The sequence below is a fragment of the Spea bombifrons genome, chromosome 1 (genome assembly GCF_027358695.1).
Source record: "Spea bombifrons isolate aSpeBom1 chromosome 1, aSpeBom1.2.pri, whole genome shotgun sequence".
NCBI lineage: Eukaryota > Metazoa > Chordata > Amphibia > Anura > Pelobatidae > Spea > Spea bombifrons.
In genome coordinates, this window is record NC_071087.1 from 104,192,934 (window position 1) to 104,212,384 (window position 19,451).

Genomic DNA, 19,451 nt, shown 5'->3' on the forward strand with positions numbered 1-19,451 from the left:
TTCTAAGAACTCTAATGACTTCATTTTATAACATTACTAGGTAAGACCATGTGAGCACATTTAACAGATTTGTCCTGAGGCAAGTATACAAAATGACGCGGGTTATGCTAGGTGTTTAATCCCACTCTATGTCCTTTTGTATACTTGATATTATGACATTGGCATCTATATGCTTTGTTGCTTGCGGATTCTGAGTGCCGCTTACCTTTATGGATTGTGTGCTTTCTGGGGAGGGGGTTCGAATCCCACCCAGTGGTTTGCTCAGCACTTGCCTCTTTTTCGGTGGACTTTATATCTGGATCGAAGAAGCCTGGTGATTGCAAGTGTTTCATTACTGCTACTTGGAACATGTTGTCTGTTTGTACTTTTGCTGCTTAAAAAACCTATTAATATCTTTACTTTATACAAAATAGAATTAAAAGAATAGCATTTCTATATTACAACATTTTAATGCATATTTATTTTGGGGGGCAAAGTAATGATTCCTAGATATTCATCAGAGTTTTCGCATTCTTCTCATTAGCATCTATTTAATCAGCTAACATGTCTGCATGTACCTTTAAATTGAAATTGGAACGTGCTAAATAAGGCTTCCAGAAATGTAGGGTACTGCAGCAATTACACTGGATCAGCACATCCTTCTATACTATGCCACCTATTTCCTCTGCATTATGAATTGTGCTAAACAGGCCCGCAGCTCCGACTCCTCAGAGAAGGCCTCGGCTTCAGCAGCAGCTTTTTTTAAATGTCCTTGATATGTACTGATCAATAGAGAGGAGTACAAGTGCCGCAGCTCAAGCAGCTGTAGAAAAAAGGGCCCTGTAAAATCTAATGGCCATCACGCGCTGAGACAGAGGACCCGATAGTAACTCTCATTCACAAATCTGTTTTATACGCTATAAAAACAATATATGCTACGCTTTCATACCATGTATATGTAAGGTGAGATCTGCTTTGTGTCGAGTAGAAAGAAATGAAATGCTCCTGCTGTGGTAGGGGTTTAGAGCGTGGCTACTCCAGCACAGGCGCAGCTAAGGCCATTAGAGTCTCATATGACAGCTCTGTTTAACTTAAATGCAATTCTTTCATCTTCAAAAATGCTGACGTGACAGGCTAGGCTGTAAAATATGATTAATTATACGTCAAGATAACTTTACGGGGTGTTTGGAACAAAAGATAAGTCATTTTTCCTGACCTCTTCCAAGTTTTATGAACTGGGTTAATTAGTGGTCCAAACGGCTAAATAACTGAATCCTCAATGAGACAGCGCGTATAAATGTTAAAATGTCACTTTAAGTGAAGTTGTTATCTCCATTCTACATTGATAACTGTGCTGTCTAGTCTCTAGTATGTTTTTTTGCTTGTAGTCTGTTTAGTAGGAATATACTAGAAATACACTAAAATAAACTTTTATTAATATATATACCGATATATATATTTTATATATATATATATATATATATATATATATATACATACACTAGGGAAGTATCTATATTATCTTTATAAATAAATTTGCTGTCAATACATTTACTGTAAGAAAGATATTTTTAAAGTTATATTAAATCAGGGATAGCCTACTTTTTTTACTTTCATTCCTAAAACAGATGTGAAAATCACCCCATTTTAGTGTTACCATGCTGGATGATACTGTTTCAAAAATAAACCTAAGATAGTTTTGTAATAATTCTCTTTCCATTTTTGTCAATTATCTTAGCAAGCATTGCACGTACAGAAGGCGAATTATGCAGGGGTTAATAAGTCTTTAGGGCAGAGCAAAAAACATTCTTTCTGTCCTGGTGTTATACGTAGCGTTACAAACCTTTACAATCAAAATCAAAGTAAGGGCAATTGCCTGCCAGAAACAGGATTAAGTTTTTTTTCCTGGAAATGTCTGAGAATGACCTGCATCGTTTAAATACAAATTGCAGACAGATTTCGTTGCATTGATTTTACATACGGTATAACCACGGCAGCCTTATCAGGCAGAGATGGGAGATTATAAATTTGAGAATATGGCGTATCCTCTTTTGAAATAAATCCTTTAAGAAAAATATATAGAAAGGCACCCCTTCTTTCTTTGTCTTATTAAACTCTATAGTGCACTGAGTATGGGTGTTGCCTTTTAACTATACAAATCGTAATATCTTAAAAATATCACATTGAATGAATTAAAGCATCCTCGCTCTGAAAAACTGTGATGGTTGTAACACAGCTAAAAGAAAATGTACAAGACATTATTAGCATACATGGGAGCTGGTCCTGAGACTCTTTAAATATTAACCCTATAATAGCCCCTAATGAGAATTGTATGTAGTGTCTCGACAAATTTGTAATCATATAGTGGTCCTCATGGAAAATTTGACTTGGCGTAATCAAACTTTTTTGAGTCGCCTGCGTTGAAGGATGGATTTGATCTATGACATGCTGGTAGAAAAAACACTAGTTGGGAGGCTCGTGTATCATCCTTGTAGAATATGGAGTCATCTCTAGACTGTGCGACTCTGGTCCCTCACCCTGATCTTAGAGTTCCCAGGCATGATAAAGATGGCGTTAACAGGAGAGTTGCAGTTTCACCCGCCTGTTTTTCCTGTACATTTTGAAGGATCAATCCCAGTGAGCTTCTCTCCAATGCAGAGTTAGTTTGGGGAGTTAAAACTACAACTCTCATTCAGTCCTCACTATTACACAAGTTAATAAGGAAATTCAATAGGGAAAATCACATACTACAAGTATGTCGCTAGTGTAACCAGAACAGATAATAGCCAGTTTTATCTTGGTTGTTATCACCAGCAGGGTTATTCACAGCCAATAAACATTGTTTTTTCAAAGGCACTGTATATACTTTCTAGTACAGAAATAATTTGAAACATTGTGTGCTCTTTTATTGTATCTCTGAGTCTTTAGGTACTGTTTTGATGTTGAATTCAATCAGATTAAAACTGCATGGGGTATTTAGCGATTGCCTATATTTCAATCTCCAAGTCCTTTTGATGCAAAAATTATTATACATCAAAAATATTAAGGCAGACAGAACAAGGGTGAACCTGGACGGTGCAAATGCTCTACTGGATGAATGGGAACAAAATTCCCACAGAAACACTCCAAAATCCTGTGGAAAGCCTTCCCAGAAGAGTGTAAGCTGTTATATATAATTGTTATATCAATTCGTATATCTTACAGAAAGATGACGTTTGTTAAATAATCAATACGTTGAGATTTTTGTCTGGGATCAGGTACAGGATGGCACTATTTCATAATTAGCAAACAGAACTCAGCAAAAAAGGTTATATCTTTATTGGCTCAAACCATAAAGATAAAAAGTTCTTCTCCACTTGTGTTTACTGTTTATCAGTAGCTAAATTATCCTTCGTATGTAATTGTGCAGGCCTGCTACATAAAGGGGCAGTGAAAGCAATTGAACACTGAACATGTAATTAGACATCCATAGAAAAAATAGGTGCAAAAATATTTATTAGTTTAGGTCATATATCTACTATTTGTTCTATGTATATATATATATATATATATATATATATATACACACAGTATATGTATTTTAAGCGTATTGGTATGCCACTTGAACACACATATGCACCAGTGTTTTTCTTTAGTTTGAGGCGACTATTCAGCCATCCTATACACTTTAATGCGTATGATAGATGAGTGTCCCTGAGATTGTATACTTCCTCTATAAGTGCGCATGGAGGGATTCCTCAGAATGCTTTCCCAACCCTCAGCTCCTTGGCTTGAAGGAGATGTATTCCGCCAACCACATCCCCAGCCAGCTCAAGTGCTTCCAGGGGGTCTAACAAGAAGCCCTCTTGGATGTGCACAAAGCACTCCCTTTGATTTCTCCTAAAGCTGCTCAGTTAAAGAATGTGTATTAAAGTACTTACGATGTACTTTATAATGCACTGTTCTTTGCTGGGGGTGTATAGGACACTAGGCTGTCTCTATAAGGTTGAGTTCTGCGTTGATGTCTTTAATTGCTATGTCTATGAGAGTTTAATGATACCTCTAATTTATTTCAAGTATGGCATACCTAAGTATACCTTAAATCTTTTGCCCCCTCTGAGACTGTTTGGCAATTCTGAACTTGCAACATAAACAGATGATGTGGAATGCAATTTCTATCCACTTTGATTAGTTAAGACAACTTTGTTTTTCTTGGCTTATCATTATAAGCTACAATGATTGTTTAAGAGTAAAGGAATTTTGTATCCACCCTCTTGAGATCTTTCACGTACGACATGCATTTGGTTAAGCGTTGAGATTCATAGGTGCAACAGTGCCTTAGGTAGTAAGAGAAATGTCAATTATATAAAAAACACTGAACATTCTGTAAAATCTTATGGGTTAGGCACCGAGATTACATTAGGCTTATTGAAATCCTTTCTGCCAAATGGTAATACTTCAGATCCAGTGTGGTCATACAGCTTTCCTTATCGTTCATTGCATTAACATCAACATTTGATGTTAGTGAGAATTTGAAGTACTCAAAGTATTGTTTGCCCAATATGACTGCTGTCTTTGATTATTGTTTTTCTATGTGCTATAAAGGGTATGATATTGATTCTGCTGACAATTTGCATATGGAGGGTTTAGGCTTTACTGATATAATCGATGAAGGATAAGCCCTTTGCCTTACAGCTACCCTGTAAAATAAATAAATAAATAAAAACTTTAAAAAACTGACAGTGATTATGTGAAATGAACCTTTTCCCGATTTGAAGGGCCTGGAATGCAGCAGGCGGATTGATAGTAACAAGTAACTAAGGGATTTACTTAACGACGTACTGACAGCAGAAAAACAGTCTCTTAGTCAATGCAGGTGGGGTTCCCTGGAAAATCCCCTATGGGGTTATGTCTGAAGATCGGTAAACTTATTCCAAGGAATTCATTATCAGCATATGCCAGTATTCTATAAGTATACTGTTTTACTTATTAAAGTTGAGTTCTGTGTGTTTTATATAAATAGGCGCATTTTTTAAATATGATCCAAAATCATATTCATAAACCCCCCCCAAAAAAAATCTTCTTCTTTAAAACCTGTCTTTCATTGAACTACTTAAGGAGTAGTTTGTGCCGTTCAAATACCCAATGGCAATATGGCACTTTGGGATTTACGCGTACAGGGTGCTTCTGCTTCAAAGTTGAAGAATCTGCAAAAACTTTCCGGTGATTGCATTACTTTTTTCACTTGGCACAAAAACAGTCTTTATACATGGCCTGCTTTTTATTTGCAGGGTAATATTTGTGATGCTAAATAAACAGGAAGTTCTGTAGTAGGATGGTCTTCAAGGGGAAGATAGGTATTACAACATAGACAATCAATGGTCACCAAAGACTCATTGGCTGTAGGTAATACAAAATCACTCTTATTTCATGGAACAATACATCTGTTTTATTTACATTTTAGTGTTGTTATCATTGGGTTCCGAGCTTGTTGCGTATATATCCTTTCTTACCAGTTTGGCTCCAGGAAGGAGGCAATCTAGAAGCATTTACATGGCAGTAAGGTATAAGGAAGCATGAAGAATACCATAATATATTTGGTGATAGATGAATAACAGGCTTTCCACTGCTATTGAAGGCCATAAATTCAGAGTGACTTTTTCCCAGGAATAATACAGTCCATTTAGTTTTGACATACAGAAATATTTGTATGTAGCACATGTTCATTCTTTATCAACACATTCATTCTCAACGAGTGACTGCAACATTCCTTGTTTTGTTTATGGTTCTCTCCTTATCATGATATGAAATGTTTTTTTCCCCCTCATTTTCTGTTCCGCTTCCTTATCTGCTTTGTTTTTACATATTCATTTTGTTTGCTTTGTTTTACTCATGTTTTTTCAACTGTTATTTTGTGTTTCTTTTAGGTTTTGTTTTGTTTCATTCAGTGCCCCTGGATGGGTAGGTGGCATGTGCAGGAGAGGGACTTTTGCTTGGAGCAGTTGCTTAATGACTAGTGCATCCCCGAAGTGGATCACAATATTTTCTATTATTTGTGAACAATAAAGCCTCTGCCTCTGATACCTCTCATGACCCGAGGTAGTATTTGGTACAGTAAATGTACATAAGTTACATACATTGTGACTAACCCCTAGTTGTGCTTTGAATGAATACTAAACTGACCAAATAACCATAATGTAGTCTAACATACTACATAATAATGACACTATTAATAATTGGGTTTTTGTGGATGGGGGTGATTCTCATTCCATTGTGTTTTCAGGGTTATTATTTATTACTATGGTGTATTTTAATAAAATATACATTGTACTTACAAAATCTCATCTTGTGTAATTAGTATATTTGAGGTTCATTAGAGGAAAACTATCATTTCCCCCCAAAGTTTTTGGTAGTGTTGTGTGAATTAGTACAATGCTGTTTACTCTCTTTAAGAAATGCTACCAGCTCCACAACAGAAAACGGGTATAGTTTATAAAGAGCAGGTCTAATGCGAAACTGCATAGAGATCAATGGAATGGTCTAATCAAGAGTAAAGACACAGATTACTATGGTGAAAAGACCGCTTTAAAACTTTGCATCAGAATTGCCCTTTATAAATAGCCCTCTATACATATCTCCACCTCTAATTAAGGTCAGTGGCATGCTGTTCTGCAGAATTGGTAGCATGTTGTTAAAAATGAAGAAATAATTATATATAAAAAGATAAAGTAAAAATCTGGGCGTTTAATCCAGTGAAAACCATAAAATGTTGTGGGACTTCGCATTGGTTAAAATAAAATCTACACAACGCTATTTTTACTGCCTTCAGGGATACAGGGGGTTAGAGGGTTTCAGTTATGTTCAATGATAGTTTCCCTCTGACTAACAACCCAATTCCACGCACACACCTAATACAAGGTTTGTATCATATATTTTACCCTTATTTTTCATAACATAATTCTAGGAGACTGTTGCCATTCACCTGTGGATTGTGATTTTGAACATCATCTTTATTATTATATCTGTAAACTTACAGTAAAAACATTTTTCATACAAACTCAGATCCTTGTTTCGTCAAAGTATAGAGATTATCTTCCAAAGTCTAAAGAGACAGATAACAATATTATATTATAGTTATTAACCTAGTGATTAGAAGCTATACACATACATTTGGACATTTGTTAATGTGCCAACGATCAAGTTGGTTGGTTCAATCACCTTGCCTTCACTAATCTAACTTGTCTAATGGCATATTTGCTATAACTTTATTATAAATAAAATAAAAAATGTGTGTGTTTTGGTATAAGTCTCTGGCTATCCTTTCCAATATTTCTAGGGTTTATTTTGCCTTAGGCTTGACATGCGGTTTTTCCTGCGCAAGAATAAATTGTTCACATTAAACATTTCTTAAGTCTTCTTGGATGTAAATGCCTGTAGTAAGTATGCTTTCCCTTACAAAACAATTAATGATCTCAAATTGGTGTTTTTCTCAGTTTTAATCGAGCTGTGTCAGAAAGATTCCCAAGTATGATACACATTTTAATCAAACAATAACTCTTTATAATTCCCTTGGATGGTGCGTTTGAGACACAGACCCGCAGTAAAGAGGTTACTACTGATGTATTTGTCTGGCATTGACAGATAAACATATTGGTTAATTTACCACCAAAAAACATGTTGATGTACATATGGCTGCAATAAATGGGAGCAAAGAGCTAATAACGACCGTCAAGGAAGTGTTTTTTAAGCTATAATGAATTATAAGGGCTGAAAACTTGGGTTTTGTTTTTGCTCTTGTGTATTTACATTTCAAGCTCAACAAATATTATGATGGTTTCAGATGGGTCATAAACCACAGTGAACATCCCTCAATTGGAATACAAAATTATCAGGATGGAAAAGTTTTTTCAATATGCTATCACTATCCCCCATTCAAAATATTGGTATAATTAGCAAGACCAACCAACAATGATATTGAAAAGAAAATAAAGTTACAATGTAGTTTTGTTGCCCACATTTCAAATTTATTCACTACAGCTTTTTTATTATTATTATTTTGGAGTTAAACGCTGGGCAAAAACCTAATCTCCTAGAACGCAAAATGTCTCTTCCCACCAACACAAGCTTATAGCAAAAGACGCTAGAGATTAGATCTTTCAAAAGGGTAGTTATGTCCATCTGTTTGTCAGGAACAAGTGTAAAGGAACACAATGTTCTAGAGTCTCCTGAAAACAGCACATTTTGTCCCAAATAAATTATCTTTTGTCACATAGTTGCATAGTTAATTAGAGTGAGAAAAAAGTAACACAAATCTATTGAATTACATTGTTCCAGGTTTGGTAACATGGCAAGAGCCCAAATGAAAACAAAAAATATTGATAGCATGTCTTTTGCAGTTTTGCCTTAGAATAGGAGAAGTCTTTCTTGACCATAGAGACATTTTTGTTCTGGAAGAACATGCCACCGTGTTTTAATTTCATCATTAGAACTGTTCATACTTTTGTTGGGAAAACTAACAATTTTGGAAGTTCATGAATATGTCAGCTAGTTTAATTTAGTACTTCTTAAGTACCCTTACTGTTGTAAAAACATATACCACATTAAGCATGTAAACAAGTTACCTCTTTTTTAAAGGATATGATTAATTGAATTGTAGACTTTGATGGCACATAAGAATCATTTAGCCCATCTCATCTGCCCACTTTTACCTACTGTAAAAACTTAAAACCTTATATGAACCTGGACCTTTTCCTATATTCAAGATAGCCTATTCCAGGCATGTTTAAATTCCCCCACTGTACTAAGTTTTATTAATTCTGCTGGAAGGTTGTTCAATGTATCTACTAGCCTCTAGTTTTAGGCTATGACCTCTTGTCCTACCAATTCCCCTTCTAAATTACACTTTGTTGGACCCTTTTATTTACCTAAATGTTTCTATCACATCTCTCTCCCTTCTCTCCACCAAGATAATTTTTTGCATATGCTTCCCATGAAAAACCTGAATTTCATGTGTGTGATTTGACTTTCCAAATACATAACCTTAGTTTTTATGTACCTAACTTTGTGTACTTCTTGTCTACCAGTTATGATCATATATGTCATAGTAGTGCCTCCTCCTCACTAATAAACCCCTGTCAACTAGGAATCTCTTTGGGGAGAAGAAATTAAGATGCTCAATAACAGGCAGGTGCTGCTAATCAAATGCCCTTGATTAATTGATCATCAGCAAGTGTGACCCTCTCTGAGTTTTAGCTTTTTGCTGATCTGGACCATTCAGGTGTGTGTTAACACACCACCAAAGTTGGCGGTGTGGCCTTATAACCCATCTAAGAAAACACATCTCAGATGGGTTATAAGGCCACTTCCAAAAAAATAAAAGTCCAACATCCTACAGTGAGAAAGATTATTCAAAAACAAAAAACACCAGTGCCTTTATACAAAATTGCCCAAATCTGGGTTGTCCACATTCAGACCTTGAGGGCAGAAGAGATACTAGTATTTCAGAGTAATAATTACGCCATTGCTTGGTGATACACAAAGTTAATTACAGGTAGAATAAAGCTAAAACTGTGGTAGGATTACGACCCTCAAGGAATGGTTTGGAGATCACTGACCTAAGTCAAGTGATTACTGTGTAGAATCTCAAAGAAACTATATCTGTGAAATTATTAAGATACGTAGCAAATATCACCCCTTACTACCTCCTCCATTTACTCAGTCGGTAGATACTCTGATCTCTGATGTAAATAGAGCTAATACAAATCTCAAGAGTTCTTGTGGAACCAGAACTGCCTTATTCACAGGTGGAATTTGGCTAGCAAAGGGAGCATCATTGCAACAGCAGGAGAAAAAAAAGTCACATTCCGCAGTAAAATCTGTGTTTTATGTAAATAATGACAAAATCTTTGCAAAACAATATATTATTATGATTTAAAAACCCTAAATTAGTTGGCCCCAACTTGCAACATCCCTAGCATGTACACTACCGTTCAAAAGTTTGGGTTCAAAACAAGGAAATCTCCTTGTTAACATAGTTGTTAAAGGATTTTCTAATGATCAATTAGTCTTTTGGACTTAAGCTTGGATTAGCGACAAAACGTGCCATTGGAACACAGAAGTGACGGTTGCTGATAAAGGGCCTCTGTGAAGATATTCCATAAAACATCTGCCATTTCCAACTACAATAGTCATTTACAATATTAACAATATATACGCTGTGTTTCATGTTATTTTAATAGATGAAATTTGCTTTTCTATAAAAAACAAAGGCATTCTTAAATGACCACAAACTATTGAATACCGTTGTGTATATTGAAGTAACCTTTTTCTTAGCTTACCTACACACTTGGGTGTGAGTTCATCATTCAAGTTTGTATTAAAAAAAACATTAATATATAATTTACAATAATTTCTAATCACTGTGTTGACATTGGTGTATTCCTTAATTGCATCATCCTTTTTTCATACTTCAAATTGATTAAAAAAAAAACACACACATTGCTATTTACTTTTAAAATGTGTCATGAATTTAAGAAGTTTTTTTTTTTTTTCCAGTTTTGAAGGTAAATTGTGCCTAGGCTGTAATGCCACTAAATGGCTTTTAGGAGTCGGAAACCACAGTCTCCAAAATGATCCGTCTTGCATCTTATGGTTGTGTATAATTGTCTTAGTGTGCAATTTGTGTCTCTTGTATGATGTCATAAAAGAAGCGGGTTTCACACTTACGGGACTGACACATTACTGAGAAGAAGACAATACTCTTTGTCCTTAACATAAAGAGGCCAATGTAACCTATTCACCTTTAGCCCAGGGGTCACCTTTCACTCACTATACCATGTTTCAACAGGGATCAGTTTCTTTCTTGGGTCCATTATGTGCATTCTCCATTAGGCAAGGATTATAAAATGACAGACAGTCCTCTAATTAGTTGACCTAAAATCTGGACTTACATGTAGTGGATATCCTTAAATAAATGACTGAAGCTTATGTCTTTAAGAGCGTTTCGCTGAGTTAACCTACACGAAAAAGAGGTTTTAACATAATTCATCACTAATCTTTAAACACAGACTATGCACTTAGTGAGCCACCGCAAGTGCCGTAACAACGTATCCAGAAGGAGGCAGAGATCCAAAAGATTTGCAATTAATAAAGTGTAGAAGCTACATTGTCAGTGTGTGAGGTAGACAGTAATTACTTTTTTGGCAAGGCATGATATAGCACATTTGTGAAGAGTGACTGTAATTTCTTTACCTACAAAGCAAGGCTTTGTAATATTCATGCCATGTCTCTAACATGCTTTGGACGCATGGACGTTATAGCTTTTAATCTAGCGTTTATTTAATTGTTTGCAGAATCCATTGACTTCAAATGTTACTTTTATAACCGCCAGAAAAGATGGTTAGTATTAACTTTAAAACATTTATTCAAATGTTACTTTGTTTTACTAAGAATTTAATTGTTGGAAAGATGAAAGCACCCTTGTACAAATTCAGAATTTACGGAAAGATATTTTCATTGGCAAGGATATTAATTATCGGCACATACCATATATAAAGATCCATAGACAATTATTTTGAACATAATATGCCACAATAGTCATCTAATGCAATACATTTCGATACATATTAATATGGACTATAGGTTATATTGTCCCAAATAAAAATCAAGTTCAACCAATTGGAGAGAAACGGCCCTTGGAGTCTATACTTAGTTCTAATTAGCTTCTACAATCCTGTTTTGGGATGTGAACATACAGTGGTATCTTTACACATTAGTACTTTGTACATGTTTTAATTATTTTTATTAAAGCAGTCACAGAGTGAATATAAATGAATTCAAGTCAGAAGAGATATAGTATTTCGCTAAATACAATACACAGTACTGTTTTGCTTGTACGAATTAAAGAAGAACATGGACACTGGGAACATTCTCATTCTAGGTGCCGTCTGCAACCATGTGTGAAAATGCAATTGTACAAAGTAAAATTGGCAGAGGTAACTTTGATTCCACAAATTAGAAAAGCTCAGAAGGTAACTTTTGTCCCCCCCCCCTCCTGGTAACAGTACTTGTGTTTTCATGGAATCAAACTGTGCTCATGATGTGAAGGCACTGAGAATACTGTTATAGTGTCGTAATAACACGTTGTGTGTATGGTGTTCTGCTTACTTTCTGACATTACAAAAGTGAAACTTTACACCTTTTGAGTCCAGCGCAGACTAGTATTCAAGAGTGATCTTTTATACATGGATGGAACTTGATGGGGCAGACAGTTAACCACATCTAATGGTAATTCTCCCCAATCTTAAACACATGACTCTCATGTGGTAAATAGATCACATGTGAGCTCCAGAACGCGTGAAGAGACATCAAACAACTAATAGGAAGCTGTCAAACAATGTGGGTATGCCTTAAATTCACATAACTGCAGGATCTGTGAGGGGATATTACACTTTCATCAAATATGAAGTCAGGTTTCTGTAGGAGTGCTTTGCATGAGTAAGGTTGTTTTCCATGAGACAGTAGTATGTGAGATCAGGCTGTGTTTTTTGAAGTCATATATTAAAAAGGAGTAGGGGTTGGCATGCTGGCCATTGTTGGGTACAAGCCACACCGGACCCAGTGAGACCCCGATGCCTGGCTCAGTGAGCTGTGAACAAGCAAGTATGGACACAAAGGATACAGAAGGAAACAAGAGGAAAGTTGAAAGCCATGCAGATGTTGGCAAGGATCAAAACCCTAGCAAGAAGAAGGGGTTAAGCCCAGGCTGATATTTCTCTCTTCACAAGCCAGAAAATATGTTCGGCTCAAGCCAGCATTGGCTCGCCAAACTATGGTATAGTGATGTTTCTTATTTAAAATGGATAAAATCAGATTTTTTTGGGTTATCATGCTTGTCTAGGTGGATATAAACACTAGTTGTATTAAGATAAAATTGTTTCCACACAGTGTTTCCAAGAAGTCCCATTTGTAATAGGGTATGTAGCAAACAAACCTTTTTGTAGACATTTTTATATACAGACTATATAGTCAGATAAACAATGCTTTACAATATCCACCCACATTACCACTGGATGGACAAATGCTTCTAATAGAGAATAAGCCTTGGGTAAGGAGGATTCCATAGCTCACAATGGAACACACATGCTGGTGTATATGCTCTTTTATTACCCCATAAATTATAACCAGTTAACAAGTGATACAGGGATTTGAAAGCACACTTCCAGTTGCCCTGTTATTAAACTTTCACCGCCACCTAATGACCAGAATAAAGAAATGTTTGATGAATTCCAAGTATGCAGTACCAATTGTTCTGATTTCATTAATGAACAAACAAATCTAATTATATATCACACATGTATACATGCATTATATCAAGCAGATATATATACTCTTCCAATAATTGTGCACTCAACCTCCAAACAGTTCTCAATAAATGTTCACAATTTATTTGTACTTCATGTACAGATAGATGTTTCAGTCCACTTGATAAAAGTGGAGTGACACTTCAATTTGTACATGAACTGAAAATAATCTGTGAACTTTTTTTTTTCATAAGTGTCTATTTTTGTGAAATATAAATGATATAGGCAATATACAGTATATATATATATATATATATATATATATATATATATATATATATATATATATATATATATATGAAGTCATTGTTCGGTAGATTGACAGGCAAAGAAAAGCACATATAAAAATATAAAGGGAAATGTAGACGTGAAGGAGTTAGGCTTCAATAGTCAATTAAATGGTTTTATCAACAAAAGGGTGTAACAGTAAACACAGCTGTGTTTGGGAATGAAGGCCTGAGAAATAAATTTGAGGGTAAATTTAAAAGGTGTGATAGGTTGTAAAACACAAGACATTTATTAAAACTCTTTGCAAAAGGACCTTGTTGCATCATCTGAAGGTGTGACAATAATGGATGAAAAAGATTTATACATCTGTACATAAACACTACACTCACTGGCCACTTTATTAGGTACACCTGTTCAATTGCTCGTTAACACAAATAGCTAATCAAGACAACTTGCTGAAGTTCAAACCGAGCATCAGAATGGGGAAGAAAGGGGATTTAAGGGACTTTTAACGTGGCATTGTTGTTGGTTCCGAGACGGGGTGGTGTGAGTATTTCAGAAACTGATTACCTACTGGGATTTTCACGCACAACCATTTCTAGGGTTTACAGAGAATGGTCCAAAAAAGAGAAAATATACAGTGAGTGGCAGTTGTGTGGACGAAAATACCTTATTGATGTCAGAGGAGAATGGGCAGACTGGTTCAAGATGACAGAAAGGCAACAGTAACTCAAATAACCACTCCTTACAACCAAGGTATGCAGAATACCATCTCTGAACGCACAACACGTCGAACCTTCAAACAAATGGGCTACAGCAGCAGAAGACCACACCGGGTGCCACTCCTGTCAGCTAAGAACAGGAAACTGAGGCTACAATTTGCACAGGCTCACCAAAATTGGACAATGGAAGACTGGAAGAAGTCTCGGTTCCAGCTGCGACATTCAGATGGCAGGGTCAGACTTTGGCGTAAACAACGTAAAAGCATGGATCCATCCTGCCTTGTATCAACGGTTCAGGCTGGTGGTGGTGGTGTAATGGTGAGGGGGGAATTTTCTTGGCACACTTTGGGCCCCTTAGAACCAATTAAACATCGTTTAAACGCGACAGCCTACCTGAGTATTGTTGTTGACCATGCCCATCCCTTAATGACCACATCTTCTGATGCCTACTTCCAGCAAGATAATGCACTATATCATAAAGCCCACGTCATCTCAAACTGGTTTCATGAAGATAACAATGAGTTCACTGCACTCCAATGGCCTCCAAAATCACGAGATCTCAATCCAATAGAGCACCTTCGGGATGTAGTGGAACGGGAGATTTCCGTCATGAATGTACAGCAACTGTAGACCAGAATCTCTGAGGAATGTTTCCTGCGCCTTATAAAAAGTGTGCCACGAAGAATGGAGGCAGTTCTGAAGGCAAAAGGGGGTCCAAGTAAGGTGTACCTAATAAAGTGGCCAGTGAGTGTATCTATCTATCTATGTATATATATATATATATATATATATATATATATATATATATATAGTGGTTACAGCTGATTTCGCAGTGTGATCTCCCAGAACAGACTGAATAAAGTATGAAGAGATTAAAAATAGTGATTAGACAGGCAGATAGTGTCTGAAGGTGCTATAAGCAATAGATTGGTACATGAAGAAACATGTAAAAGCTGCATATTTTGGTTATTAATTTGGTATATAAATGGCCATACAAGATGAAGATTATGTAATTGAGAAGGGGAATGAAATGAAGGCAAACATGCAAAGTAATGGAAATATAGGGTATGACGTAAAGGTCAAAAAGAACTAAAGGTTAAATTAAGCAACCTACATAAAGGTCAAAGACACTGTTACTTTTTAGGGTTACTTTTGTTAGAGTAACAATAGAAAGACATGATTCTCATTAAACAAGCATTGTTCCTAAGTGTACATACATCATCAGTGATGTCATACAACATGACAGAACAGGGCAGCATTGATAACTCAGGCCCAAGACATCATCTTATGCGAACCCCGTTTCTTGGTCAGGTATATTTTTTATTGCAGGAACACAAACAATTGTAGATGTTATGAATGTTAATGAGCAACACAAGCATTCTTATTTTTTATCGATACAATAATTACTCAGAATTGATTCAAATTCTACTCACAGTCCTGTTTTTTTTTCTTAATCCAACCTTTCCTATATACTTAATCTTCCATTCACAGCTGCCTTACTTTGATTTAAGATTAAAGTCAGAAACATATATATCAGATATCTGGTTTGGCAGAAACTGTTTTATGTATCTTATCTTTCATTTACCTGTGAGTGCTTCTACTTACTTAGTGTTGACAGAGTTAACTTAAGTAGGATGCAAATTCCATTCTGTGATTGATCTGAGACAATCCCATGTTGTGAGTACACAAAACACAAGATGGATGTGCTTACACAATGTATATACAGCTATTTCCTGAGAATACTCTAAGCACACATGCCAGCACAGCGTTGTTTTTTTATATTTGAAAAATAGGTTAGCTGTGCTCTGTCACCCAGCTGTTGGACTACAAGTGACATCATCCATCAACAGTACCTTCAATCTTCAATCATACTAAACATCAGTGTTTGAGGGCTTAGTTTTCCGTGAAAGAAAACTAACTTTAGTTAGCATTTTCCAACTGCTTCAACTTTCTGAACCTTGTCACTTGTTCACAATTTGTCACATTTTCGATTAACTTACTTTACAGAAAAGTCACATACATCATAATTATGACCTTTCGACAATCCTGGGAGACTCCGATTAGGAACGTGTTACCAAAAACGTCTTGAGAATAAATTATGCCAGTTATGCACAAAATGTTCACATCTTTTTGAACATACCAGTATCTCCAAATAGACTCTATAAATGGTGATCTAGCAGCCTTTTAGTTTTGATATGTACTTCCTGATGCTATGTCAATCATGTATTATACTGACCTCTTACCAAGTTATTTATTAAAGTATCTCTCAAATTTTACAACCACAGTACCGTCAATACACAAGTACCTAAATCATGCAAGGAATTCCCTTTGGTTAACATTTGTTTTCAACATTTGTTTGTTTTTTTCGGAATTGTAAGCATAATTCCAGAAACGTATTTTTTGTAGATGCTTTAAACATTCTCCTATGTCTATGTGTTAGTGTATATGATGAAATGTTTTGGAAGGTTGCATATCATTTTTGAAACATGTAAACATGTAAATATAAATATATATTATTTATATAAATATAAATGACACATACATATGTATAAATATATAGGAGGTACCATATCAGTGGTGCATTTAGGCTGTGGTTTGCCCTGGACCTGAATTAGCTTACCAGACACCCTGTAACTTATTTCTGCAGCACCATCTTCTCTGCTGAGTGCTCGTATATGATGTCACATCCTGGTTCCCTACTACTTAAGGACCTGTCACTCAGATACCTCATGCTATGGAGGCTGCATTGGCTATACATAGGCCTATTTAGTGTAAATTGCCCTGTAACAAGAGAATTTCTGATCTCCCCAACATGCCCATTAGGGCAATCAGTCCCCAATCTTGTGCCAGAGGGGCTACTACCCCCAGATCTACTACCCTAGTCCAGAAAATGCCACTAGGCACATTTTCACAGGTATGAGTGATGAAAAAGATAAACATCTAAACTAAGTCACCTAACACCTTTTTAGGTGCAGCTGAAGGTTTAATCTCCATACATGGTAGCACCATCATGAGAAATAGTCCATATGACATATGATTTGGTAGCAGATTTAATTAGAATTCTCTTTTAGTCATGCATTTACTGTTGGTGAGCAAATCAATGTGTTATATTGTAGTAGACCATACAGTGCAAGCACCCCTGGCATTAGACATCATGGTGGATCCCTTGTGGCAGCACTTGAAAGGTGTCAAACAATAGTTACTCAGATCATCGTAACAAGCGATTAGGTGACCCGTTTAATCAGGATAAAAGAGAGCTAAATCTCTATTTGCAACATTTAGCAGTGACTCATGTTCTGCCTAAATGACTCATGAGGGCATGTTGTGGCATCTTTTTTTTCAGTTCAGGTTATTGTTTTTGCATTTGCGATTCCTGCATGTTGTGCTCCACAACAAGTTTGTGGCTGTAATATGATTTAGTCAGTGCATTAAGGGAATGGGATTTAGATTTCATGTAAAGCAGCTCATTTGTCAAATAAACAAGCGTTTAGCTGTGTGTCATGATTTGTCACATTTATCTAGAGGTTTGTTGAAAGCTGATGTGTTTACTGGCTGCATAGTATCTAGGTAGGCGGCAATGTGTTTCCATAGTAACGCAAAGTGTTTTTCTAACTACTAAAATATAGGGGACATCTTTTACTTCTGGAAGAGGAGACCTCTGAGGGCCTAAAAGCTTATGAAACTCTCTCCTATGCAGTCTGTCCTAAATGCTAGGCTTAACAAGGCCCTCCAAAACACTGCTCCTCCATACATTTCTTTTCCCGTCTACAAGATTTCACCCAGGCCCCATATCTCTGGAACCTACTTCCACCGAAACTTCAGCTTTCACCCTCCCTCCCAGCATTTAAGAAAAATCTCAAAACCCACTTCTTCAGAGAAGCCGCACCCCCTTAGTTGCTAAGACTTCCCTGTCACTGATACAACCCATTCATCCAGTAGAGCATTTGTGAGGTCTGGCACTGATGTTGGACAAGAAGGTCTGGCTCACAATCTCTGTCACAGTTCATCCCAAAGGTTTTTGATGGGGTTGAGGTCAGAGCTCTGTGCAGGCCGGTCAAGTTCTTCCACACCAAAGTCATCCAACCATGTCTTTATGGAATTTGCTATTATAGCTGCAAAGAGGAGACCAACTACATATTAATGTCTATGTATTTAGAATGTGATGTCATCAATGTCCCTGATGGTATTATGTTTAGGTGTCCCAATACGTTTGTATAGTGTTTATTGGTGTATATGTAAATATGTAGTGATACATACATTGTATACCTAAAAGTTAAATATAAGTCTGACTGGTAAAGGCTGCACTTCAATATATACAGGCTCTGCAGTCCTTATAGTAAAATACCTCCAGACACTATTTTGGGAGTTCATTTTACAGCAAAACAAACTATCCTTAATGGTCATGTCAAGAAAATAATAATTACTTTAGAGAGGTAATGTCTAAAAGAGAAATGTGTCTCTGAGTATAATACTTGACATTGTTTATTTGGATACAACCCATTAAACAGAAATAGAACCTTTGAGAGCACTTACAATTTTTAAGAGAAAGGGCTTTAAATACATTTTATAACGTCAGGAAGTGATTTTTACTCTTAGGGATGTATGACCCAAGTGCTGGGCCTCACCAAACATATTTGCAATAATTACAAATGTAAAAATGGCTGGCAAACATGCAGACCCGAAAAAGAACTGTTTGCCACTAATGTATTATAATATATAGATACATTTTAGGGTATAACATTGCACAAACAAAAGATAATTGTGTTGTGATCAATATTTGACAGCTGCCAACGTAGACTAAAAGTAGATGTGAACAACAAAATGCCAAGTTTGTCCTGTCCTTGTAGCCGTAAGCCATGTACCCACTCACATACCTAATTTTTATCTAAAAGCAAATTAAAATCATAGATATATATATATTATTTGACCAAAAACATGAGGACAGCCTACTATCACACCTATCAGTTTGCTGGATGTCCTATTCCAAAACCATGGGCATTAATATGGAGTTGCCCCACACTTTGAGGCTATAACAGCCTCTACTATTCTAGGAATTATTTACATAAGATTTTGGAATGTGTCTCTGCGAATTTGTGTCCATTCAGCCAAGATAGCATTTTTTAAGGCCAGGCACTTATATTGTAAAAGGTCTGGCTCACAATCAGCATTTCTTAATTAATCT

General features: G+C 36.1%; 1 protein-coding gene across 3 annotated transcripts in view; it reads left to right on the forward strand.

Annotated features, from left to right (window-relative positions):
* NTRK2 (neurotrophic receptor tyrosine kinase 2) overlaps positions 1 to 19,451 on the forward strand; it is a 101,728-nt gene that overhangs the window by 46,436 nt on the left and 35,841 nt on the right. Inside the window, exon 13 of one of the 3 annotated variants that reach the window (XM_053467030.1) lies at positions 5,886 to 6,297. The exons of the other annotated variants lie outside the window; for them this stretch is intronic. Coding sequence (XP_053323005.1) covers positions 5,886 to 5,923 — 38 coding nt within the window. The 3' untranslated portion in view covers positions 5,924 to 6,297. Of the gene's footprint in view, positions 1 to 5,885; positions 6,298 to 19,451 lie in introns of those variants that run through there. 3 annotated transcript variants of the gene reach the window in all.